The following is a 26540-nucleotide window of genomic DNA, read 5'->3' on the forward strand; positions in this document are numbered from 1 at the left end:
CACCACAGTAAGTAAAAAAATGGCACTTTCAGTTTTCACCAACCAACTTCATCACACCCACATGGAAGCCAATCAACTTAAGAACAAAACAAATGGCAGGGGTCACAACAATGGCGTCCTAAAAAAAACGAAGACTGGAGAGTGAACTATACCAGGTTCGTCCCTCTGATACTCTGGTCAACTTAGATCTCCACAAAGATCAGCGCCCTTATCCAGAGAAGTGATCTCAGCCACTCTGCGTGTGCTCTAGACAGACCACACTCCACACCTGTGGCTACTCTCCACTTCCTCGCTAACTTCGCTGGCAGCCTCCTCAGCAAATGACTTCTCAAACGATTGCACAGGCAACGATCTCTTGGCAGGTAACTCCTCCACGTGGCCTCTGTGGCAAGTCCTACTTGCTCTCTGAATGAAACACAATGTTTTCTCCCAGCACACAGCCTTCAAATGCCTCCACAGCCTTGAGCAATCTCGGCCTCCTCGCCTCCTCCTCGCAGCTCTACTGATGATCCGACCTCCTCCTTGACGCAAGTCCAACCTGAACACCTCCTTCTTGCGGCCTCTTCAATGAGGATCATGCTACTCCCTTAGCTAGACAATGGACGACTCCCCCACGCGGCCTCCTGAATGAGGATCATGCTACTCCAACCTCTAGCACACTTTCAAAGGAAAAAAAACGCGCAACTTCAGCCACCACCCATCCCTCGCAGCCGAATTTCTCTTCTGATTCACTCGACACTCTTATACACCATGGGCTCATGAAGTTTGTCACAGGAAATCAAAGCTTATGTGCAAAGATCTATCCACAACTTGCACCGAACTTTTAAAATCGTGATGACGAGAAGGATCATAGTGCGATCGTCGCACTTTTCCACCCAAATCTCACGATGATTCTACTACAGTCGCTTCCTCACTTAGCTTACAGGATTAACAATCCTACAACTCTGATACCATGTCAAGAGTTGCATAGGCAAGACGTGAAATGACAAATCAACACAAGAGGAGCGCACAGGTGCGGATCACCAGCAGCTCATTCAAGCAAAATGCCACACATGCTTCACATTAATCTCCAATAAAAAATAGATACAATTTGTTAGGGACAACAAATCATATCCCTGAATAATAGGAACTAAATGACTAAGAAAAGTAGAATGCACAACTATGTAACAACAATAACCTATTCTCCATTAATTCTAACAAACTCAGGGAAGAACACGAAGTTGCACAGACAGACGAATGAGTTGCAGTAGGAACAGGAACAACAGGGGCGCAACATGCACTCATGGATGAAACTGTGCTCGTACATGTTAAATATCCATCCTAGCAGCTTGCATGAAGCAGGCATGGTAAGCAGTGTTGTTGATCACATGCAAGGAATTCAGCAACCAACATGTCATTGTGCGCACACATGTGATCCAACCCATTCAACACACTCACCAAGGTAAAGACAAGAAGCAAGTCCAACTGGAGCTGAACATGTACTTCGGAAAGTTGAGGCGCATGACCACCAACACACACTTGAAGATCAACACAGACACTATGCATCAGTGTGTTGTCGATTCAGTTGCACCCAAGAATACCATGTGCATGTTAGCAGACAGTTAAAAATAATGGAGAAATGGTTATATGGTTGTAACGTATCTCCTTAGTTTAGGATTAGTTCCTAGAGTTTAGGAGGTTGTTTACAACTACCTATTTTTCAGTGATGTATTTAATATTGTAATATTCATTTGATGTAATGTAGAGTGAACGAGAGTGAGAGTCTCCTCTTTGTTTGAGTGCAGTCTCCCAGGTGCTGTACACACCTGTGAGCTGCAACTCCTTCTTTTTAATTCAAAGTTTGATTTTTATCTTGGTATCAGAGCTTAGGGTAGAGATAGCCTCATTTTTTTTTAGGGATGTATCATTAGTTACATTTCTGTAGCGGTAGGAGTACATTTAAATGTATTTGTGTGATCAGGTGGAACTGCAGTAACACCTGGAGCGAAGGGTCTCAGATGACTGATCATCTCTGAGCCGAAGAAAGGGTTGAGCAATTAGCGCGGATTTTTTGAAGATAGTCGCGCCAATCCAAAACAAAATAGAAAGGCACGATTTTTTAAAGAACAGAAGCGCCCATTGGCGCGGGTTTGGGGTTGATAAGCGCGCAAAAAAAATTATAACTAAATTGGCGTGGATTCGTGGCTGTTAAGTGCGCCAATTTCCATGGACACCGTGAATTTTTCTTTTCAGCAATTGGCGCAGATTTGTAGCTGTTCAGAGCACCACAGAGCCAACCTATTTCTCTCTAGAAATCTACAATTTTTTGTTGCAGATCGAAGTTGCCCCGTGGTGGCACGTGGAGATTTCTGCTCGGTGGTAGCAGATTTGATTTGCTCGGTGGTGGCGAATTGAGGTTCCTTGATCCGCTCGGATCGGACCTGCCCGGTGGTGGCGAATTAGGGTTCCGTGATCCACTCGGAGGTAGCAGATCGGACCTGCCCGATGGTGGCGAATCAGAGCTCTGTGATCTGCTTGGTGGAAGTAGATCGATTTTTTGCCCGGTGGTGGCGCAGTACAGCTCCTTGATCTGTTTGGTGGAAGCAGATCGCCTTTGCCCGGTGGTGGCGTGTTGGAGCTTGCTTGTTGATCTGTTCGGTGGTAGCAGATTGGTTTTGCCCGGTGGTGGCATAGTGAAGTCCCTGATCTGTTCGGTGGCAGCAAATCGGACTTGCCCGGTGGTGGCACAATGAAGTTCCTGATCTGTTTGGTGGAAGCAGATCGGACTTGCCCGGTGGTGGCCAATTGGAGTGTTCAGTTGGGAGAAAATGAACAACAGTATAGAATCATACCTCCACGAGTCTGGCAAACTCGATGGAATGAATTTCTCCAACTGGAAATTCAAAATGAAAACTTTGCTGGAGAGCGTAAATGCATGGGGGATCGTTGAGGGAAATGAGCCGAAATCTGGAACAACGACCCAAGAACAAGACTGGGATAAAAGAGAAATGAAAGCAAAAGTTATACTGAAGATGTCTGTTAAAGACAATATTATCCCTCATATCAGAGATTCTAAGTCAGCCGCTGATATATGGACAACGATCAAGAACCTGTACGAGACTCAGAATACAAATCGTGTTCTGGCACTCAAGGGAAAGTTGTTTGCATTGAAGATGGATGAAAATGAGTCCGTTGGTGGATTCATGGCCAGAGTCAAGGATCTGAGAGACAAACTGGGAGCTATTGGAGAAAAGGTGTCCGACTCAGATCTAGTTACACTCACATTGAACAGAACGATTGATGAATACCAGACATTCATCACAGGACTGTCAGCGAGGGAGAAAGCCCCTTCATTTGATGAGCCGATAGCGATTCTGCTCCAGGAGGAGGAGCGAAGACAAAATCTGAAAACTCAGAGCAATGACCTAGCTCTGATGGCGAAGAGGCGACAGTACAGAGGAAAGCAGCACCAGCACCAACATCAGCACCAGTAACCGCAACAGCAGTAGAAGGGGGCCAGCTCTTTTCAAAAGAGACCATTCAGAGGTATGACTGATAATTGTGTTAAGAGATGTTTTTATTGTGGGAAACCTAGTCATCAGATTAAATAATGCTATAAGAGGCAGGCGGATGAAAGAAAAGGCAAACAGAGGAAACACCAGGGCTGTTTTGCTGGAGAAGAGGAGGACCACAGCCATGATCTTCCACTATTCACAGTCGATTGTGCTCTTTCAGCATCAAAGGGAGATGAGGACGATATATGGTACATGTCGACTCTGGCGCATCCTCACATATGACCGGTAAGAAGGACTGTTTTGAATTTCTTGAAGAATCTGCATGTGGATCAAAAATTTATCTAGGAGATGACAGTGGGTATGAGATCAAAGGATGTGGAGATATTCCTGTGAAGCTACCTAGTGGCGACATTAAACATCTTAAAAATGTATTATATTTTCCAGGAATTAAGAAAAACTTGATCTCTGCCTCAATGATTACAGACCAGGACATGCAGGTGCAATTCTTTAAGAATGGTTGTGTCATTAAGGATAGCCAGATGGAAACAGTTGCAACAAGAGTGCGCGTGGGGAATTTGTACAGATTGGATGCAAAGAGTATGCCACGACAAGCAATGGTTGCAGCTGGATCAACAGTCGAAAATCTCTGGCATCAGAGATTTGGACATCTCAATTTGCAAGACCTCATCTTACTTCAAAAGAAAGGTATGGTCGATGGACTCCCTATTTTTCATAATGTCAAGCTGGAATGTGATGGATGTGCATTAGGGAAAATGCATAGAGAAGAGTTCCCTTTGCATGTCAACAGAAAGGAAAGAGACATCCTAGAACTAGTGCATACAGATATTTGTGGACCTATGCAAACTAGGTCCCTAGGAGGTGCATATTATTTTCTGTTGTTTACAGATGACTGCACTAGGTTTTCATGGGTGTATTTTTTAAGTAAAAAGAGTCAAGCCTTTCGGTACTTTAAAGAGTTCAAATCTATGATAGAGAACCAAACAGGAAAGAGGATAAAGATTCTCCGCTCGGACCAAGGGGGAGAATACAGGTTAGGAGAGTTCATGAACTTCTGCAAGCAGCATGGGATTATGCAGCAATTCACAGTGCCACACACTCCACAACAGAATGGAGTAGCAGAACGCAAGAACATAACTCTTGTGGAGTGCGCGAGAAGTATGCTTCAAGGTAAAGGTATATCAAATGGTCTTTGGGCAGAAGCCATTAATATTGCTGTTTATTTAAAGAATAGGAGTCCTACTAAATGTCTAGGCTTCAAAACCCCCTTTGAAGCATTGTTTGGACTCAAACCAGCAGTTAGTCATCTAAGAATATTTGGATCTAAAGCTTATGCTCATATACCAAAAGAAGATAGAAAGAAGTTAGACCCCAAAGCCTTGAAATGTATATTTGTAGGATATGGCACAGAGTATAAGGCATACAAGTTATATAATCCTATGACTCATAAAGTTTTTGCAAGCAGAGATGTTGTTTTTCATGAACAGACTGAAGATGGAAAGGAAGACTCTAGCAATGACAACCACATTCCATTGCTGATAGAGATGAACAGTGACGAAGATGAAGAGCAGGAGCAGGAGCAGAAATAGGAAGAAGTAGCAGCAGATAGTGTAATAAGTGATGATGCAGGCTCGGAAAGTGCTGAAACAGACAGAGTTGAGGTAAGTCCTCTACCTAGAAGATCAGGTAGGAAGACTAGACTACCTGAAATATTGAAAGGCTATGCTTTAATGTCCAAAATTTTAAGCATTGTAGAACCTTCAAATTATGAAGAAGCAAGTAAATCAGATGAATGGAGGGCTGCAATGCATGAGGAAATTGAATCAATATATAGAAATCATACTTGTGATTTAGTTGAGTTGCCTGAAGGAAAAACCCCTATAGGTTGTAAGTGGCTGTATAAACCTAAGATAAATGCAGATGGGAGTGTAGAAAAATTCAAAGCTAGACTGGTAGCAAAGGGTTATTCATAGCAAGAAGGCATAGATTTCGATGACACCTTTGCCCCTGTAGCTAAACTAAATACAATCAGAATGCTAATCTCTTTAGCAACAAAATATAAATGGAAGCTACACCAGCTAGATGTTAAGTCTGCATTTCTGGATGGAGAATTAAAGGAAGAAATTTATTTAGTACAGCCTCCTGGTTTTGTGAAAAAGGGGCAGGAGCATTTAGTGTGTAAATTGCATAAGGCACTTTATGGTTTGAAACAAGCAACCAAGTCATGGTATGAGAAAATTGATTCATTTTTTATACAGCATGGTTTTCATAGGAGCCTCAACGACCCAAACCTGTATACCAAGATAAATAAACAGAGGCAAATCATTTTGATTTCTTTGTATGTGGATGACATGATTATAACAGGAAATGCAAATAATTTGATCAAAGAAATCAAGAAGCAAATGTCACAGGTATTTGAAATGAAAGACCTTGGAGATCTTCATTATTGCCTAGGTTTGGAGGTGTGGAAAGATTCTGGTCAAACTTTTCTAACTCAAGGAAAGTATGCCAGAACCCTGTTGGAAAGATTTAGAATGGAACAGTGTAAAACAGCAGCAACACCATTGCAGCAGAATCTCAAGTTAAGCAGTGATGATGGCACAAAACAGGTGGATGCCACTTTGTATAGACAGCTAGTGGGAAGTTTGATATATCTCACGACAACTAGACCTGATCTGGCATATTTTGTTAGTGTGCTGAGCCAGTTTATGTCCAGACCACTTGAAAGTCACTGGATTGTAGCAACATGTGTGTTGAGGTACCTTAATGGTACTTGTAATTATGGTATTTTATACACTGACATTTCTGATGTTACATTAGCAGGTTATTTAGATTCTGATTGGGCAGGTGACCTGGATGATCGTAGATCCATCATAGGTTATGCATTTAGTATTGGATCCGGGGTTATCTCGTGGAGTAGCAAAAAGAAAAGTACTATAGCATTATCATCATGTGAAGCTGAGTACCAGGCGTTGTGTGCAGCAACATGCGAAGCCATCTGGTTGAGGAGATTGCTTAGCGATGTAGGCGAAAGTCAGAAAGAAGCAACCAACATCAAAACTAACAACCAGAGCACAATAAAGCTTGCATACAATCCAGTTTTCCATAAAAATACTAAACATATTGACACTCAGTTTCATTTTGTTCGAGAAAAGATACAGTCAAAAGAAATATGTGTGGAGTATTGTAATACTTGTGATAATATAGCTGATATTTTTACTAAGCCTCTAGGGTGAGTACAGTTTGAATTATTTAGAGGGATGTTAGGAGTGCAGAATAACCCTTTCTCCATTAAGGGGGGGAGTTAAAAATAATGGAGAAATGGTTATATGGTTGTAACGTATCTCCTTAGTTTAGGATTAGTTCCTAGAGTTTAGGAGGTTGTTTACAACTACCTATTTTTCAGTGATGTATTTAATATTGTAATATTCATCTGATGTAATGTAGAGTGAACGAGAGTGAGAGTCTCCTCTTTGTTTGAGTGCAGTCTCCCAGGAGCTGTACACACCTGTGAGCTGCAACTCCTTCTTTTTAATTCAAAGTTTGATTTTTATCTCAAACGAGTTGGATGAAGGAGATAGACCAACGCACTGGTTGCAATGGAGGCAAGAGTTTGCTTCAGCATGATGTCACCATGGGGTGCATGCACACCATCACGGACAACCAAGCTTTGCATTAGCTCACTGCCTTCGTCATCACAAGCATGTCGAAGAGTTGGTCTCATCACAACGGATCGAGTGTCAGCGATGTCTTGCATGGCTTGGTCAAGCTATGTTGTCTCACATGAGTACATGCACATTGTAATAATGTCATGACAAGTGTAAGTCAAGTGTCGATAGTTGGATGTAACCGTCATAAAGTATATGAAGAGTCATGAGGGTAGATGAACTGTCACAAAGGGGAATGTCAAGGGTCACCCCACCCTTTGCTATAAATAGAACCTCATAACTCATTGTAGAGGCTTTTGGTCAGCCAAGCTTCCAATAAGACTATCTTGGAGAGAGCTTGGACAATATTGTAACGCACCTTGGCTTCTCCACTGCACGGAGTTCATACATCTCTTTGGAGGAGCAGGTGGATGTGGCTGTAACATTCCACTATTGGGGCTAGTGGGTGTACGTGGATGTATTGTGTGATTGGAACTTACTCTTCTTTATATATCATGTTTCATGCATATGTTGTATTGTATTCCCGCTGTCTTGTTTACTCTAAATGGCATATGTATTTGCTTTCTTATGCAAGCATGTCTGGACTATTCTATATGAGCATGTATGAATCTTTCTGAAATGTGTTGATTGGTTTAACCATCACTTTGGATTGCCATCTGAATTGCTTTCCAGCTTGTGATGCATCTTTGCTCGTGTGTTCCCTTCCCATCCAAGTACTGTTACAGATTGCTAGGGGGTGCACTCATCTCAACCCACCAATGTTAGAACCTCTCATGCACCTTCCTTGACTCACTACAGCAGTCACACCATTGCTACTAACAGAGTTATCTTGGTTGCCTCTGTGTGAAATCATGGTCAAGGCATCACCATACGACCCACTACTGGGACTCCCACACCAAATGGTCTGAGGTCTAATTGGGACTTCTTACTGGGGAGATCCCCTTGACATGTTGGCGGGTCCAACACTGTCAACACATCAATACATGCCTTCTAATTTATTTCTTTTGATTTATAATATATGAATTTAATATTGATTAATCATGAGCCTTCTGTGGAGCATTGTAGTGATATGCAATGATGGAATCCTTATTGTGCAAGAATGAATCTACATTACAGTTTATATGTCTTTAAAAAACATGCTCTCTAACAAATTCACATAACCTTCACGAGGATTCAAAGGAGAAACTTGTGAGGTTTTCAAACGTAGAGATCATCATTTAGGATTCAAGGAAACATTATTTTATGATAATGGATGTCATGAATATTTAACATTGTTATATGTTTAACAAAGAATATGTTCTCAACATGCACATTGGAAGGAGGGATACTCTTGCTCCTGATCTTGACACCTTAAATTCTCTATTTTAACTCCTACACAGATATTGAGCTTCAATCAAACTAATGTTTATAGGTTTTGGAACACCTATGTGACAATCCTTTTTGATAATCTCTTGTAAATATTTCCATGAATTGTAATTTATGTAAATAATATATGGAAATGTAATGATTTTGTTTGGTTGAATCGCATCCTTAGTTTTTGTGGGTTACCCTCAGCTATTAAAATTCGAAGGTGGTTTACAATTTGCATGAATTCAAGTGGTTTCTGATTTGCAATGAACCATTAATTACACCAAGAGATTTTTATTTAGTTTTTGTTGCATCTTAATTTTTAACTACGCGGTATTACTTTCACTACTTATTTTATCTTAGTTTTGTTATTTCATTCTCCATTTTTTCTTCTCGTGAATCATATTTCCTATTTCCTACAATGTGGAGTAGGTAATATGAGAAGTGATATAAAGAATTACATGTATTTGCATGAATTTGTTGAATTCAATAATCTTCTTGTTCTCTCAATATTTGTCATATTTTCTTCATCCTATCTCTATATTTTTCTCTCACTTCCTTTGTATTTATCACTTTCTCTCCTTTCCGAGATCGAATTCTCCAATTTCCCATGTTTTTTGTGAATTTTTGTGTAATTTCCACGTTGTGTTATTTTCCCAAGAATGAACATTCTCTATTATTTTTCTAATGTTAAAAACATAAGCGTTTTCGACATAGATACTTATAATGGGTAAGAACTCCAACTCTCGCTATTAGTTTTAGCTTTAATTTGTTGGATTGATGCATTTATGACTAGTAATTGTACTCTGAATATTGTCCAGTGACGAGAAATGGCTCCTCGAAAAGGTTGTTGAAGGAGTGTTGAAAAAGTTCCAAGAAAAATACATGTATCCAAATATCCAATCGCTTTGGATCAGAAATTAGTAGAATATTTTGAAAGGAAAATGTATTGAAACAACAAGGCAATAATACTAGATTTATAGGGATTGTGGGACTAAGAGAGGTTGGAAAAATGGCCATTGCGAAATGAATCTTTAACTAACCCCTGCAAAAATAAATTTCATTAAACCAAGCCATTGAAATAGCTCAAATTTGTTTCTTATGCATAAATCATGATTTAGCTTCAAGAAATGTCACAATTGAGAACACCCAATAGAGAAGCACACACATGGATAGAATGAATGCACCATATCATTCAAGATTGCTTATAGCTAACATCAAAAATATGGTTTGATGTCTTTCTTTATAACTAGCATCCAAATATTTTTAAAAATGAACTTGTCACTATGGATTGATGTATTTGGAAAGTGGAAAATTATAATATTTCAAGAATGGTAATCAAGTATCTTGGTTAAAACATTATGTCCAAAGTTGTCAAACATTTTTATGAAAAGTTAAAAATTATTTCATAAAAGGTTATTAGAGACTAAAAGTATATTTAAAGGAGTAAATTAAAAGTATTTTCTAAAATGTTATTAGAGACTAAAAGTGTATTAAAAGGATTAAAATCTTATAATTTGTATGGGTAATTTTTCCTCAAATTGAAATGTTTCTATAACGCTAAAAAATTATTCAATAGTATTTTTTCATATCATATGTCGTTCGAGTTATTGTCATGAAAAGAGTGTATACTCATTTTAGTCAGGTTATAAAGTTCGTTTGATTGTTATAAAAGGTTTACTTAGTATTTGTTTGTAATCCAACTTTATGTAAAGGATAAGAAATTTGCAAACTAGTTGAAGGTATGCAATTTGCAAAATAGTTGTAAAGTCAATATATCTATTTCCTAAGTAATCTAGTCCCACAAGCAATAATATCTCTTCACTCACCCACCCCCCGCCCCCCCTTCCCAACACAAGGAGGAGTAAGAGAGTTTAAACAACTATATCTTTCTATACGCAACTATTTTTATGCACACAAAGAAGGATATCCAATGTCTTTTATGTTTTCAATTATTTTCATCAAATCATGACAACTTTATAACCTCTTTTCTACTTTTGAAGGATACTTTGCAATATATTTCATGATTACGTGTTGATAAAAACTAGATGAAAATCGACATTAGATTTCCTAAGTCAAAGAATATTAACAATCTAAAAATTTAACATATCATCAATACATGCATACTAATTTATTTCTTTTGCATTTATAATATATAGATTTAATATTGATTAATCACGAGCATTATGTGGAGCATTGTAGTGATATACAATAATGGACTCCTTATTGTGCAAGCACAAATCTACATTACACTTTGTATGTCTTTAAAAAGCACGCTCTCTTACATTTTCACATAACCTTCATGAGGATTCAATGAAGAAACTTGTGAGTTTTCATAGGTAGGTGGCATCATTTAGGATTCAAGGAACCATTATGTTATGATAATGGATGTCACGAATATTTAAAATTGTTATATGTTTAATAAAGAATATCTTCTCAAGATGCACATTTGAAGGAGGGATACTCTTGCTCCTTCTAGACCTTGACACCTTAAGTTCTATATTTTAACTCCTACATGGACATTGAGCTTCAATCAAACTAATGTTTATAGGTTTTGGAACACCTATGTGACAATCCTTTTTGCTAATCTCTCTTGTAAATATTGCATGGATTGTCATTTACATAAATAATATATGGAATTGTAATGATTTTCTTTGGTTGAATCACATCCTTAGTTTTTTTGGGTTACCCTAACCTATTAAAATTCGAAGGGGGTTTACAATTTGCATAATTTCAAGTGGTTTTTGATTTCAAATGAATCAATAATCACACCCAGAGATTTTTCTTTAGTTTTTGTTACATCTCAATTTTTAACTACATGGTATTACTTTCACTACTTATTTTTATCTTAGTTTTATTATTTCATTCCCCATGTTTTTCTTGTCTTGAATCATATTTCCTATTACCTACAATATGGAGTAGGTAATATGAGAAGTGATACAACAAATTACATGTATTTGCATGAATTTGTTGAAATGGATAATCTTCTTGTTCTCTCAATCTTTATCGTCTTTCCTTCATCCTATCTCTAGCTTTTTCTCACCCTTCCTCTCTGTTTGGCACTTTCTCTTCTTTTTGAGACCAAATTCTCCAATTTCCCATGTTTTTTTGTCAATTTTTGTCTAATTTCCATGTTGTGTTATTTTCCCATGAATGAACATTCTCTATTATTTTTCTATGAATGAAAATTCAACTCTTAATCCCTTCATCGAGCTATTTAAAATTTTACTTGAAGCACTTGATTGAGCTTCTTAAGTGCTCGTTCAAGCTGTTGAGGGCCTAAAAAATAGAGTTTTAGCTCCCCTTTTGTAGATTTCTCTACAACACCATTTTGTAACATGGAAGACTTAAGACATTATTTGCTATTAGGTGGCAGCGTTGATCATGTTGGATTCACGAAGGAATCCATTATCTAATGGCATATGAGTTTGATATTTTCCAATTCATATGATATTTTTCACCTAATTTCTTTGGAAGGTTATGCTTGGAATTCTTTTGGACACTTTCAAAGGGCTAAATGAGAAATCAATAACATAAAATATACAAAACCAAAAATTTCAAAAAATACCACCATCTTCATTTATGAGTCTTCTTCAAAAATATACCGTTGGTTTTTTAATTTATTTATATAGTAGAAAAAAATCGCACGTGAATGCATTTGTCTCAAAAATGTAATATATATATATATATATATATATATATATATATATATATATATATATATATATATATATATATATTCAAAATTAGACATTTTAGACTAAGTTATTGCACATGAACACACACATATGTGTTAAGATGTGTGAAAATTTGCAAAGACAAGCATTTCATTTAATTGGAAACTTCACAACAATTATATGAATTTTGAGCGCTTTAATTTTATAAAGGAGTAAAATTTTAAGATTTTATTGCCACTTTAATATTATAAGAGAGTAAAATTTTAAAATTTTATTGCCATATTTGGCCCAAGAACCTTATCATGCATTCACCAATAAATATATAAAAGCTTAATAAATTTGATTAATAAATGTAAACAAAAATAGAAAATATTTTTAAATATAGAAATGTGAAATATATACAAAATATAAGTAGTAGCTATAAATTAAGATCCATTTAACCATATAAATTAAAACAAGTGCTACATGGAAACTTAGTTCATCTAAAATTATAATAATTGTTAATAGGCAAATCCATTGCTATAGTAAAGCCTTTACAAATAAATTTTGGTGGTTAGTAACCACTAATAAGTCTATACATTTACATTTTTGCTAATGAAAAACACATAAATAACAGTGGGCAATAAGTCATGGTGAGTTTATTTATTTATATTTTATTCCTATATATTTTTTAGGCAAAGACTTGCATAAATTATGATGGACAATAACTAATGGTAAATATGTTATTTGCCTAAATATGAGTTATTTTCAAGGACTTATATTTTGGGTAGTTTTGCTGGTGCAAAAAATATCATGGCATGAATATTGCAAATATATCTAGAAATTATGTCAAAACATGTGTGAGACAGTTATCACATGGCATTGTATGCAAAGGGTACAATGAGATATTTAAGATAAATTGGCTAGTTAAATGTTCAAAAATAGTTTTTTAATAACATTGAAAAATAAATATTTATTTTTCAAAGTTAAACATTATAATTTACATTAGTGAATGCTAAACTAATAGTGGTCAAAAGACAAATTCATTGCTACCATCCTCCCTTGCAAGGAATAATAATGACATATTCATAACAAATATATTTCAAAACTTCGTATTTAAATGAAACTATTATTTATATTTCATAAAGCTTGGATTATATGGCCAAAACCATTACATCAAGAAGAAAAAAATATAATTGTGAGATTCTCACAGCTTCAATATTCAAATAGAGCCATAAAAGGGTCTCGTCATGTTTACATTAAAATGTGAAAATTATATAAATATAAATAATATTATTAAAAATAAGTATATAACTATCTTACAAAATAGTAATTTACAAAATAAACACCTTAAATTGTTAATTATAAATACATTGAAAATTTAAAATATCATAGATCTATATTAATTATAGAAAATTAAATGTATCCCATTTATTTTTTTAGATTTGAAAAATTTGATTCCTTCCGAACATTTTTCAATTTTTATTTTACATTTTGATAAATTTGATTCCTGGCGTAAATGTAAAGATAAAATAAATCTATATTATAATTCGCTAAACGAAATTGCCGGCACTTCTAGCTCTCCACCAATTTGATTCCTTCTGTAAGTGTAAAGATAGAATAAATCTATATAATTCCACCAATGGCTTTATATGTCATTTTCACATGTTATGTGTAGGTCGTCGGTGTTGATAATGCTTCAAATATTAAAATTACAGTACAGCTCCATTAAGCTCATTTGAGACCAACCAGACTAATATTTGTCATAGTATGGCATCCTCTTCCACATCTGCGTCCAACTGGTATGCCAAAAACAACTACAATGTTTATGACATTTTTATTAACCACCGTGGGCCTGATTGCAAGAAAACATTGGCCACGTATTTGTATGATCGCCTTCGCAAACATGGATTGCAGGTATTCCTCGACCAGTGGGAATTGCAAGAGGGAGATCTCTTCCCTCCCTGTTGGTGTACATGCACTTAGACTAGCTGTGTTGGTGTACATGCACCTAGATTAGCTCCAGTTAACTTATTGCTTGCATGTGGCACATGTACACATTAACATAAGATAAAGCACACTTAGCTTTAGTTAGCTTTAGTTATTGCATGTACAACTAAGCTTAACTTAGTTGCTTTTATGTATTTATTCTAAAACTAATATTGTAGAATCAATTTTTATTCTTTTCTCAATTCTTGCTCGCTTCCTTCCTTCTCTTGCAAGCTTGTTTATTGTTTTGCAAATCTAGATCTGTGTATCTCAAAAATCTTACATGGTATCAGAGCACAGGGATTTGTAATCAGTGCACAAGCAATTTTATTTGCAGGTTCAGAAGATTGAAGCAACAACAAAGAATGGAGTCTAAATTGGAGTTTCCACAATCGACAATTCTCACTCCATATAATTATTTCGAATGGAAGCCAAAGATTCAACTTCATCTCAGAAGTAGAGGCTTATTTCGAATAACCATGGAAACGGAAGTTGAACCAACATCGGCAATGGAGAAAACAAGATATTTCAATCGCATGGACGAGGCCTTCGGCATCCTATGTTTATCTATTTCTCCAGAACTGCTATTTCATGTTGAATCATGTTCAACTCCAAATGAAGTATGGAAAATTTTGGAAGGATTGTTTGGAAAACAGGATGAAATGCAAGGTCACATTCTCGAAAATGAGTTAAACTCATTAGATCCGAGAAAATTTGAGAACATTCAAGATTTTTTCACAAGGTATAAAGCCTTGTTGGTTCAGCTGAAAGGATGCAGGATCGATAAATCCAAGCAAGAAAATCAGTTAATTCTTTCCATTTTATCAAAACTTGGTCCAGAGTATGCAATATTCGTCTCTACATTCCACACAGTCAGATCTGCAACTGGTGCAGCTTGGAAGATGCCCTCACTGGATTCTTTTATTCAGTCTTTGATGCATGAGCAAGATAAGCTCATCAAAATGGGCACACTTAAAAATTCCAAAGCGCATGCACTTACTGTGCATGCAAAAGGAAAGGCAAATTCCAAAGACCATCAGAAAGGAAAAGGGAAGAAGGATCCTGATCCAAGAAAGGGAGGACATCCCAAACCCCTTGATGGATCATCTGGCTCAAAGGAAAGGAAAGGAATGAAAGGGCAATCAATGTGCAATTATTGCCACCGTGGTTTTCATCCTGAATCTGCATGCATGAAGAAGACTATAGATCTTATGGCGCAGACACTCCAGCAACACAATCTTGGAGACCACATTCCTGAGAATGCTAAGAAGAAGTCTAGAGAAAAAGCACCAGATCCAAGAGGTAACGGGCATGCTTTGATTGCTCTTCATTCTGCACCACAAGAATGGATCATCGATTCAGGAGCTTCACATCATATGGCTTCTTCAAAGGAATCCTTTTCTTCTGTACATGCATACTCAGGTCCTCCCATTCTCATGGGGGATAATTCTGCAGTTGCAGCAACTGGACAAGGAAGAGTGCAATTCGAAGATGGAAGTTTTGAAAATGTCTTGCATATTCCAAGGCTTTCTGTGAATCTTCTCTCAGTGTATCAGATGACACACACAGGCAGCGGAAGGAAAGTGGAATTTACCCCAGATTCCGTGAGCATTTATGACATGCAAACCAATTTGAAGATTGCATCTGGCAAGGTAAATGATCAATCTCGTCTGTATACATTTTCTGATTTTGTTCCTCAATCAGATTCTATTTTGCTACTTACGCATGCAAATGAAGAAAGTAGGATTTGGCACGAGAGATTTGGGCACTTGAATTTCAGATATATGCAACAGCTTAGTAAGCAAGGGATGGTCAAAGGATTGCCAACCATTGAATTTTCAATCGGTGTTTGTAATGGATGTGCTCTTGGAAAGCATCCACAAGAAAAATTCGAGAAGGGGCATGCATGGAGAGCCTCTTCACCTTTGGAACTTGTACACAGTGATCTCATGGGTCCATTTCCGGTGCTTTCAATGAGCAAAGAAAGATATTTGTTGTCATTTATAGATGATTACACGAGATTCACTTGGGTTTACTTCTTGAAACTCAAGCCTGAAGTTTTTCAACATCTAAAGATTTTCAAAGCGCATGCGGAAAATCAGTCTGGAAAACGCATCAAAATACTCCGCACAGATAATGGGACAGAATATGTCAACAAAGATATCAAGAATCTTTGTGATGAAGCAGGCATACAGTTGCAGCATATAGTTCCTTACACTCCACAGCAAAATGGCGTGGCTGAAAGGAAAAATCGATCTTTGAAAGAGATGGCTAATTGCATGTTGCATGCAAGATCTCTTCCGTCGAAATTGTGGGTCGAAGCTATTAATTGTGCCTCATACATCCAGAACAGATCTCCTCATAAATCTGTTACTGGAAAAACACCTTTTGAGGCTTGGACTGGCATGCAACCTGAAGTTAGTCATTTCCGCATTTTTGGATCTCGAGCATGGGCCCGCATTCCTCCAGAGAAGAGAAAGGCTTTGGAGCCTCAAAGCAAAGCATGCATGTTTGTTGGATATTCTGATGAAGTCAAAGGGTACAGATTGCTTGATATCCACACTGAAGAGCTCTTTATTGAAAGAAGTGTAAAGTTTGACGAAGATATTTCGCATGCACCAGTAGATGAACTTGTTACCAAATTTTCATCACCACTCATTGATGAGTATGCAGATGAAACTTCAGACCAGCATTCTGATGAAGATGAGTCTTTTCCTATGACCCCTGTTAGACCAACAGTTGTTGAACATCGAGATCATACTTCTGCATGTAGTTTGGAAGATTCTCGACCACCTTCAACACAAAAATGGCGCAGCATGAGTGATATCCTTGATGATCCCGCCTCTATCCCTCTGTTTGAGGAAGATCCGCAAGCACTCTTAGCTATGGAGCCATCCATGCCCATGCATGCTTATATGATGCATGGATCTGATCCACAAACTTATGCAGAAGCAATTGGGCATCCTGAATGGGAAGCCGCCATGGATGAGGAATATAACTCTCTCATTGAGAACCAGACTTGGGATTTGGTTCCGCTACCTTCAAATCGCAAACTTGTGAGATGCAAGTGGGTTTATCGGACCAAGAAAGCATCAAATGGCCAAGTTAGTCGATATAAGGCACGATTGGTAGCAAAAGGTTTTCAGCAAGTACATGGTGTTGACTATGATGAGACTTTTGCTCCAGTGGCAAAAATGGATTCCATTCGGCTAGCTCTCTCCATTGCAGCAGCAAGAGGCTGGGAGGTGCATCATATGGATATGAAGAATGCCTTTCTTCATGGTGATCTCGAGGAGGAAATCTACATGGAGCAGCCACCGGGATACATGCAGAATTCATCTCTGGTATGCAAACTAAAGAAGTCTCTCTATGGCCTCAAGCAGGCACCTAGAGCATGGTATGAAAAGATAGATTCTTATTTGTTATCTCAAAATTTTGTACGCTGCAAATCTGATTCCAATGTTTATTTTCTGAAGAAAATTGACTCCTTGTTGATCATAGTACTCTATGTAGATGATCTTTTGATAACGGGTAGTTCAGCTTCTGTCATTCCTAACATCAAAACTACATTGCATAAGCGGTTTTCTATGACTGACATGGGCTTGCTAAATTTATTCCTTGGACTAGAGATCCATCAGCGTGATTCTGGCATTACCATTTCTCAACCAAAATATGCTAGAGATCTTTTGGCACGATTTCACATGAGTGACTGCAAGCCAGCAGCCACACCTTTCTTATCAGGGATAAAGCTTGAGAATGGCAAAGACACACCATTGGTTGATTGCACATTGTATCGCCAGCTTGTGGGAAGTCTTCTTTATCTCACTCACTCCCGTCCTGATCTCTCCTATGCTGTCGGAGCAGTTTCCAGATACATGCAGGAGCCACATGAGTTACACTGGAATGCTGCAAAGCGCATCCTTCGATATGTCCAGGGGACAATCACCTATGGGATTCATTATGCAGCCAATTGTTCTTTGAATCTCATCGGGTTCACAGATTCAGACTGGGCTGGCGACACCATTGATCACAAGTCTACTTCTGGTTATGTACTTAGTTTGGGATCCAGCCCAATTTGTTGGTCAAGTAAGAAGCAGGCTGCCATTGCTTTATCATCAGCAGAGGTCAAGTATAGAGGAGTAGTCAATGCCACTATTCAGGCAATTTGGCTACAACATTTCCTATCTAAGCTTCGGATTAGTGTCCATCATCCAACTGTCATCTGGTGCGATAATCAAAGTACACTAAAGTTTTGCAGAGATCCAGTGCAGCGGCAGCGTACCAAACACATCGAGATCCACATGCACTTCATTAGAGAACTCATTCATGATGGGATCATCGATGTTCAGTACTGTCCTAGTTCCGAGCAGATTACTGACATCTTCACCAAGACTTTCACTGAGCAGAAGTTTCGATTCCTGCGAGATCGTCTCGGGGTGAAGGACACGACTGCCTAGCAGTTGTCTTTTCTCTACTTTTGCATTATATTTTGAGGGGGGGTTTTCTTCCCACTGGGTTTTCCCTCTTTCCTCCTTTTTATGCGTTGTATATGGGTACCTAAAATGGCCGTGTTGCCGGGACTCATTCATTTTGCATCACACTCACCTAAGTTATGCTTAAGGGGGGGTGTTGGTGTACATGCACTTAGACTAGCTGTGTTGGTGTACATGCACCTAGATTAGCTCCAGTTAACTTATTGCTTGCATGTGGCACATGTACACATTAACATAAGATAAAGCACACTTAGCTTTAGTTAGCTTTAGTTATTGCATGTACAACTAAGCTTAACTTAGTTGCTTTTATGTATTTATTCTAAAACTAATATTGTAGAATCAATTTTTATTCTTTTCTCAATTCTTGCTCGCTTCCTTCCTTCTCTTGCAAGCTTGTTTATTGTTTTGCAGATCTAGATCTGTGTATCTCAAAAATCTTACACTCCCCAAATCGAAGGCGCTATTCGGACAACGTCTGTTCATATAGAAATTTTCTCTTCCAGATATGCGGAATCCATTTGGTGTTTGAAAGAGCTGGTGTTGATGTTGGAGTCCAGGAAAACTATCATTCTGGTCTTCTACCATGTCAAGCCATCCGAACTTCGATGGACACAGCGAGAAACTGGACTCTATGATAGAGTCTCGAGCATGTTCCCGTGGCTTCGCTGCATGCTCTGTTGTACGAGGGATGAAAATGGGGTGTGTTACACAGTAATTTATCACTGCCTTCCTGTCAGTCACCCTGCTGTGTCCAGAAGTCACAATCACTAAGTGTTTGATCCCTGAACTGGCTTAAAACCCATCTTTCCAAAGTTTTGTGCATCAGCGCGTCTGTTCCTAAAATAACCGCGATGACCAGCGCCTCACAGTGTATTTCGTGCGCTGCCATCGCGGAAGAACATCACTTTTCCGCGATGACGCACAGCGCGGCTTTCGCGTGTTCTTCCGCGCTGACATGACTTGTTCAGTTATTGTTATGTGCTGACAGCGCGGCAGTATCTATATAATCCGCGCTGATCCAGTTTGGGCGAATTTGTTCAAACAACCAGCCTTCCAGATCTCTCCAGGCTTGGTTGTTAGCTTTGTGAATATCGACTCCCTTCTATGGCATGTCTGTTCGACCCTTTGCAACTACTACCCTTGAAGATAAACTCATCCTTCCACCTTTTTAGGAGACTCCTTCTCCTATATAAACTTCCACCATTACCATGAGTAGCTAGTTAGAAACTAGTGGAAGCTAGCTAGACTTAGCTTCGATTGTACAGAGCTTGTAGTGCTCAGATTGCTGCTATAGGTGTGGTGTGTTAGGAGTGGAAGTGATTGATTGCTTTGGGAAGTTTGTTTGTGACATTTGTGTGAGAGAGAGAGAGTTGTTTGTCTTGGGAGAACCATCCTCAAAGGTGAATGCTTGAGATACATGCTGACTGATCCCTCCTGAGAAGTTTATCGACGTCAGAACATTTGGTTGTACTCTTCTCTATTCTGATTAATAATAGATGACTGCTATTATTGTTCCATTCTCATTTGTTTATGCAATGGATAAATGTGAATTATGTCTTTTCTGACTGGCATATAGTTACTCTTACTAGATTTCACGCTTGTGTTTGCCTTCTCTTCGTGTGTGCAGGTGTCCGTTCGCAGGGATCGCGAAGGACTGTGACCAGCCGAAGCGAAGAGGCGAAGGAGACATCTCTTCGTCCAACGACAGCGCAGGAATCCAAGTAGGTGCTCTTTACTTCTTGTTTAATTGTAACTAGGAACATGCGTGGTAGCATTGTGTGATTGTTGCTAGACCCCTATTGGGCTAGTAGGGATCGCCTCTATCCGTAGAGGGGATTTACCTTCCCAACAATTTGGCGACTCCACTGGGGAGCAGCCTTTTTGTCTCTTGAGTCCACTTTTGTGTTTGGCTTTGATTGATCTCTTTTTGGGTTTTTGGGATTGTCTTTTGTTGCTTATGAACTTTCTGGGTGTTTCTGGAAAGCGTCTTTATTATTAAAAAGCTCCTGCCTTTGGTTTGGGAAGTTTTTATTTTGGCTTTCCTTGTTTTTTACTCCCAGCGCGTTTTATTTCGGAACAGTCGCGCTGACATCGCGACTCTGTTCTTTGGTTTTCTCTTCATCGCGCCTGTACGTCTAACAGCCGCGCTGACCTCGTTTTCAAGGGCAGCGCGCTTTATTCGTGTTCTTCCGCGCTGACATCGCGCCCCCTCTTCTTTGCGATTTTGGTCATCGCGTCTGTGTGCCTTATATCCGCGCTGACCTCGTTTGTCCTAGGGCAGCGTGCTTTTTCCCTGACTTTCCGCGCTGACGTCGCAAAGTTGCTGAAGGCCTCCCCCTGTCAGCGCCAAGTTGCTGAAGGCTACCCGCGCTGAGTCTGAAAAACTCATTTTTGTCCAAATTGACCTCCTGAACCTCTTGCTGTGACTTTCCCTTCTTCTCCCCACTTGTCTGATGACTTGTTTTTCACTCTCTGAACTTTGAACCGTTTGATTACGGAGCTCAACTCCATAGGGTTTCGTTTTGCTTGGTTTTGAGTTTGCAAACAACTTCCCTTCTAGCTGCTTGGTTCGTGTTTTCATCCTTACTTTTGCGATTACTGGATTGTGTTTAGGTCTCTAATTGACTGGTTGCGACTCTGGTCCGTCGGATGTTTGATTTTCTCTATTGATTTCGCACTCTGAACCCTAGGACATCTAGTGGCCGTGTGTGTGTGAAGCCTCCCGTGAGGATCCCTGTTTGCTTGATTGACCAGCTCGTTCTAGACTCGTTTTCGCATTTTTTCAGTGATTGTCAGAGTGTATTGGATTGTGCTTCCAAGTGGTCTTTTTCGCTTCCTCCTTGCTTGCGATCCTTGCTTGTTTTGCAGAGCTTAGATCACATAGCTCGTGCATTGCCTTGTTTCCTTTTGATTTCGAGACTTCGGTTGAGTGTTTTTGGGAACTTTTGTGTGCTCTCATTAAGTAGTTTACTTGGTGTTCAAGTTCCTCCAAATTCCTTTAGGTGTTTTATGTCACTAAAAAGAAAACGAATTAGTAGCTTGCTTTAAAATTCGAAAAGGAAAAGAACATTTCATTGATTTGCATTTTCAAAAGAAAAGTTTCCTTTCCTTGCTTTAGTTGCATTTAGCTGCTTGTTTGTTTGTATTCGTTTTGTTTAAAAAATTCTTTGCTCTCTCGTAGCTAGAATTCATCGAACGAAACGAAATTCTTTTGCATATAGATTGCATCTAAGTAATTGTGAGCGAACATACGATAGAGCTTGAAATCGAAACTTAATCTCAAGATCAACTATAAAATGAACCAAATGAATCTAAAAACGCATTGGAACTAAACGCAAATATTTAGAGGTTTAGGTTAGAGACGTGTTCCGGCGTCTTAAAACATAGTCACTGTTGTTTCACATTAGGTTGGGTGATTCCTCCTTCTGTGACTCGATAGTGGTCTAATACGGACTGCGCTCCCACGTACCGTCGAGTATATAGGGAGACCCCACTAGGCTTTTATCCTTTATCCATAGGAAGCCGAGTCGGCCGCCCTACAATTCGCAATGCAGTGAACACAGCATTCACGAAGATTGACCACCCGTACCCTAAAAAGTATTCTGTGGTTTTGCGAAGAGTTTGGCACACCCTCTACCTAGAGTTCCAGAGCAGTCGCTTTTGATCCTTTTCGGACTCCCTAAACGAAAAGGTGCCTGTGAGCGTCTTGTCACTTCGTGCTCATTAAACATTCGAAGGAGACTGGAGTCATCTTTGTCCTTTTCTCGACTCCTGAAATATGAAAAGGTCGAGTTTGGTCCTTGCGTCTTAAAATTAATTTGGCCACGATAACATCACCCAGTTAGGTCTTGTGTGCGTTAGCTTGAGTAGGTTTCGTTTTCGTCTGCTATGGCAACTTTTCCAGGATTCACCAACCTAGGGTCCCCCTCTGATGGGAACCCAGGACAATTCCCTCCTCTTGGGAATGTTGGTGCCCCGTATATGGCGACGTTGTCCCTACCAGGGTTAACTGTCGGGTTGCCTGTGTGGTTGTTTTCAACCTCTTTGGTCTCTACCGTATCGGCTGTTAGTCCATCAGTCCCTCCACCTGAACAACATCACGTTGATCCTAAGGTGGATCTCTCCCCTTCGACGCCTACCTCTACGTCTTCCTCTTGTACTTCGCCTGGTGAAAGTCTCGATTCGCATAACCAGGTGGCTAAGAAGAAGAAGAGGAAGACCAAGAAGAAGAAGTCCCCTAAGGGAGAGCCTACACACATAGTCCCCCCTCAAGTCCAGATATCCACTCCACTATACCTGAAGTCGGGTCACCTTCTGCTCCTCCGCGGAAGGTCAAGTTTCCTTGTCGATTATGCAAGGAGGACCATCTCCTTCGTGATTGCCCTGGCATTCCCAGGGTATTAGAAGTTTGGTCTCACGATTTGGCCCGCCCTCCATCGTCCACTGATGATCATGGCGATGTTACCTCATCAGCTAGGAATGGTAAGGAGAAAGGGAAGTTTCGAATCCCCTGTCGACTTTGCGAAGGCAAACATCCCCTTCACCTTTGTCCCCTCATGGATAAAGCCTCTGCTGTGTTGGAAAGTCTTGCTGCTCCTCCGCATCCATTTCCCGCTGGTTATCAACGTCTTTCTGCGACTGCAGATCGCGCCCCTGTTGACAAAGAGATTGCTTCATATTCCTCTCTTGTCCAGGCTCCTCTTCCCGAACCTGGCTGTCCCCAGCCTGTTCCAGACCCGCCGTTGGTCGGAAAGGGTGTTGATTCGAGTTCACCTCCTCTCAACCACTCTGTTTCGGAAGAGCAAAATTCTCATGTTCTTCTCGTCTCCTCAGATTCTCCTGAGCTTGATAAAGGTTCTCCTGAAACCTCTCCGGAGAATTTAGATTCGGTTCTTTCCGAGCAGGGGGGAAACCATATGGTTCCCCCACCAAGTAGTTCGGTCATCTCCTTTGACTGGAGTCGTTTGACTGCCCCTCCCCTTCCGTCCCATGTGCCTTTCTGGGTCACCGCCTATGCTTGCAGTACAGCGCTGCCCGGCACTGTGTTAGACGAAGGAGCATCGGTTAGTCTCATGCCCGTTACTACTTGGCGAGCTTTGGGTTCCCCATCGCTCGTACCTGTCGCGCCGCATCTCACCGCATTTGATGGAGGGACGAGTCAGCCATTAGGGATCCTCCCGAAGTTTCCTATTACTTTGGGAGGCAAGACCGTCTATATAGACGTCTCAGTTACCCAAGGTTCTTTAGACTTCAGTCTTCTCCTTGGTCGTGATTATGTGTATGCCATGGGAGCCCTTGTTTCTTCACTTTTCCGTGTGGTTTGTTTTCCACACGATGGAAGAATCGTGACATTCGATCAATTATCGTTCGTTCGTCCACAAGCCCCTCCGGCGCACTCCTCCTTCCCTCCTGGTTTTCATCCACAAGTTGCATCTGCCTCACCGCAAATCAACTACGTGGCCGCCCAACCCGTGCCCGTACCCGGTGACGACACCATCGTACATAGTGTCCTGGGGGCATTAGGTCCTGATTTCCAAGATGTTGGACTCCCCTCCGGAGCCACTTTCTTGGGGGCCTCCACTTCCCGTTCATTATGATGAAGTCCATTCTGAGCACAGTTCCTTGTCTTGTGTCAAGCTCGCTAAAAAATGAAACACGGCGTTTGGAGCACAGTTCCTTGTCTTGTGTCAAGCTCGCTAAAAAATGAAACACGGCGGCCCGAGGATAGTTTTTACCTGTGTCAACCTCGTTAAAACAATGAAACATAAGCTCGTGCAATTCGAGCGCAATAACCATTTTGTCAACCTTCAACCCATTTTCAATGGCTTGAAGCTTGGGGGGCATGTACCTCGAATTGAGACACGATGCTGGGGGCATGCCCGTTCCTTTCCTATCAAGCATAGTTTGCATGTATATACGTGCCTTTAAGCTTGCATCAAAAATAAAATCCATTGTTCAAAGCATAGTTTGCATACGTGATTATCATGTGTGTTTTCAAGCTTTCATAAAAATAAAATATGTGCATATTTCACGATGGGTCGTTTGTTATGCAAGTAGATACATCAGATAACATGTGTGTCGAACAGTCGCGTAACATATGAAACACATCATCATATGTAAAAGATCCATCTAAGAATAAGCATACATAAATCATTTCAAGCATAGTTTGCACGTGTGTGTTTTTAAGCTTGCATTAAACATATAAAATCCATGAGTCGAGTGTCGTGCAAATTCATACATAAGATCACAAATTGTACTGAACAAACGCATAACACAAGATAACACATCATCACATGTAACAACGACTCATCCAAAAATCGGTATGTATATATATATATATCGTGTGGCGCACTGAGGCGCTCAAAAATAGAAGTACATGTCCCAAAATCTCATACATCTGAGTCATAATGTCTCAAAATAAACAGTGGAAATAAAACCTAGGTGACTAATCAGCTGGATGGTGCTCTCTGTAGTACACAGCCGCTCGTGCCACCCGCCTCAGAAGGCGGTGCACTCTGGGTTCCACACCCACTGTGTGGATCTGATGCTCCACAGGAACCTCCTCAACCCCCTGGAAGTCCGGCACCCCCTCCAGCAACCCCTCAAGGTTGCGAGCCACAATCTCTGGTGTGTTGGCCCCTGGAGGGGCTAAGGCCAAAGCTCCGGCTCCCGGGCCCTCTCTCCGTGCCGTGGCAGCCAGGCCAATCGGTCTAGTAGGCCCCACATCTGCATGACAAGACATTTATTAGGACATGTACATAAAAAATTTAAAAAAAATACAAAACTCAAAAGACAAAAAGTGTCATACCTGCATCATCCCACTGTTCACCCGGAGGCAGCACCAAGTCAGGATCATTGCGGAAATCCATCCCCGCATATGGCCAATCCTGTACGAAGATCTCCTGTTGGTCCAACCAGTCTCTGAAATATACCCCCCAGCTATGTGGTCGGCCGCCACCCCCACGTGGCATAATCCGAGCCCATCGTGAGGCCCTCGTCTCTCGAGGATCTCTGGGGGCATCCACAGCCATAGACTGCAGTCGCATGGCTGGTACTCGCTCCAGGATGAGCGGGACCAGGATCGATCCATACCCGAACTGCTTCGTCTCTCCGCGACGGCAGTTGCTCAATTGCCTCTTCATGTTGTTGCACACTGCAGTGCACCAGTCAAACACGGTAGGCTCGAGGCACTCGAGGGCTAGTAGGAGATGGGTCTTGGATGCCTCGTGGTTCGCCATGCTGCCCGCTGCCCGGGTCACCATGAACAGGATGGTGCGCAGCACTATGTCTCTCACTGTGGGGATCGAGCACTTCCCACTCCGCGTTTTCACCGCCCCCGGGCAAACCTCAGCCATCAGGTCATCCAGAGTACCGCCGCTAGGTCGCTGCCCCTCCAAGATGGGCCTCGCACCTCGGCGCGACAACCCAGTCAAGAAAAAGATGTCCATGTGGTCAAACTCAATGTCGTGACCACGGATGGTGAATTTTTGGTCCACCGGGTTCCATGCCCTGATCAGCAGCTCCAGCAGATCATGTTGGGCCCTCAGACGCGGCGTAAGGAAGAATTTCATGAATCCGCACGCCCGCATGGCGTTGCAGCAATTTACGTCTCCCCAAGCAGCCACATCCTCTACATCGTGAACTCTCTCTTGCCATTGAAAGGCCATGGTGTCCTGCATGAACAATAAAAACCAATCAGAAGTGCTTCCATGTAAAAATTCACGTTCATTTTCAAAAACAAAATTTTTTCCGCGCCAGCGCGGCTGTTTTAGAAACAGCCGCGCTGACAATGGCAGCTCTTTGTAAAAAATGCGAGGTCAGCGCGGAAGAACACGCCTTTTCCGCGCTGACCCGAAGTTGCTTACATTGGCTATT

The 26540-nt window shown here is 40.5% G+C and overlaps 1 protein-coding gene across 1 annotated transcript; it reads right to left on the minus strand.

Moving 5' to 3' along the window:
• Positions 1 to 246: 246 nt before the first annotated feature.
• On the minus strand, positions 247 to 25562 carry LOC149138100 (uncharacterized). Its single transcript, XM_089450249.1, has 3 exons — positions 25474 to 25562; positions 25198 to 25391; positions 247 to 405 (listed from the first exon to the last, which is right to left on the minus strand). The coding sequence occupies exons 1-3, from the start codon at positions 25532 to 25534 to the stop codon at positions 247 to 249; spliced, it is 414 nt and encodes a 137-aa protein (XP_089306375.1). The 5' UTR covers positions 25535 to 25562.
• Positions 25563 to 26540: the final 978 nt, after the last annotated feature.

Source organism: Pinus tabuliformis, chromosome X, assembly GCF_031772625.1.
Source record: "Pinus tabuliformis cultivar Carrire ecotype Pingquan chromosome X, CPIR1, whole genome shotgun sequence".
NCBI classification, from domain to species: Eukaryota; Viridiplantae; Streptophyta; class Pinopsida; order Pinales; family Pinaceae; genus Pinus; species Pinus tabuliformis.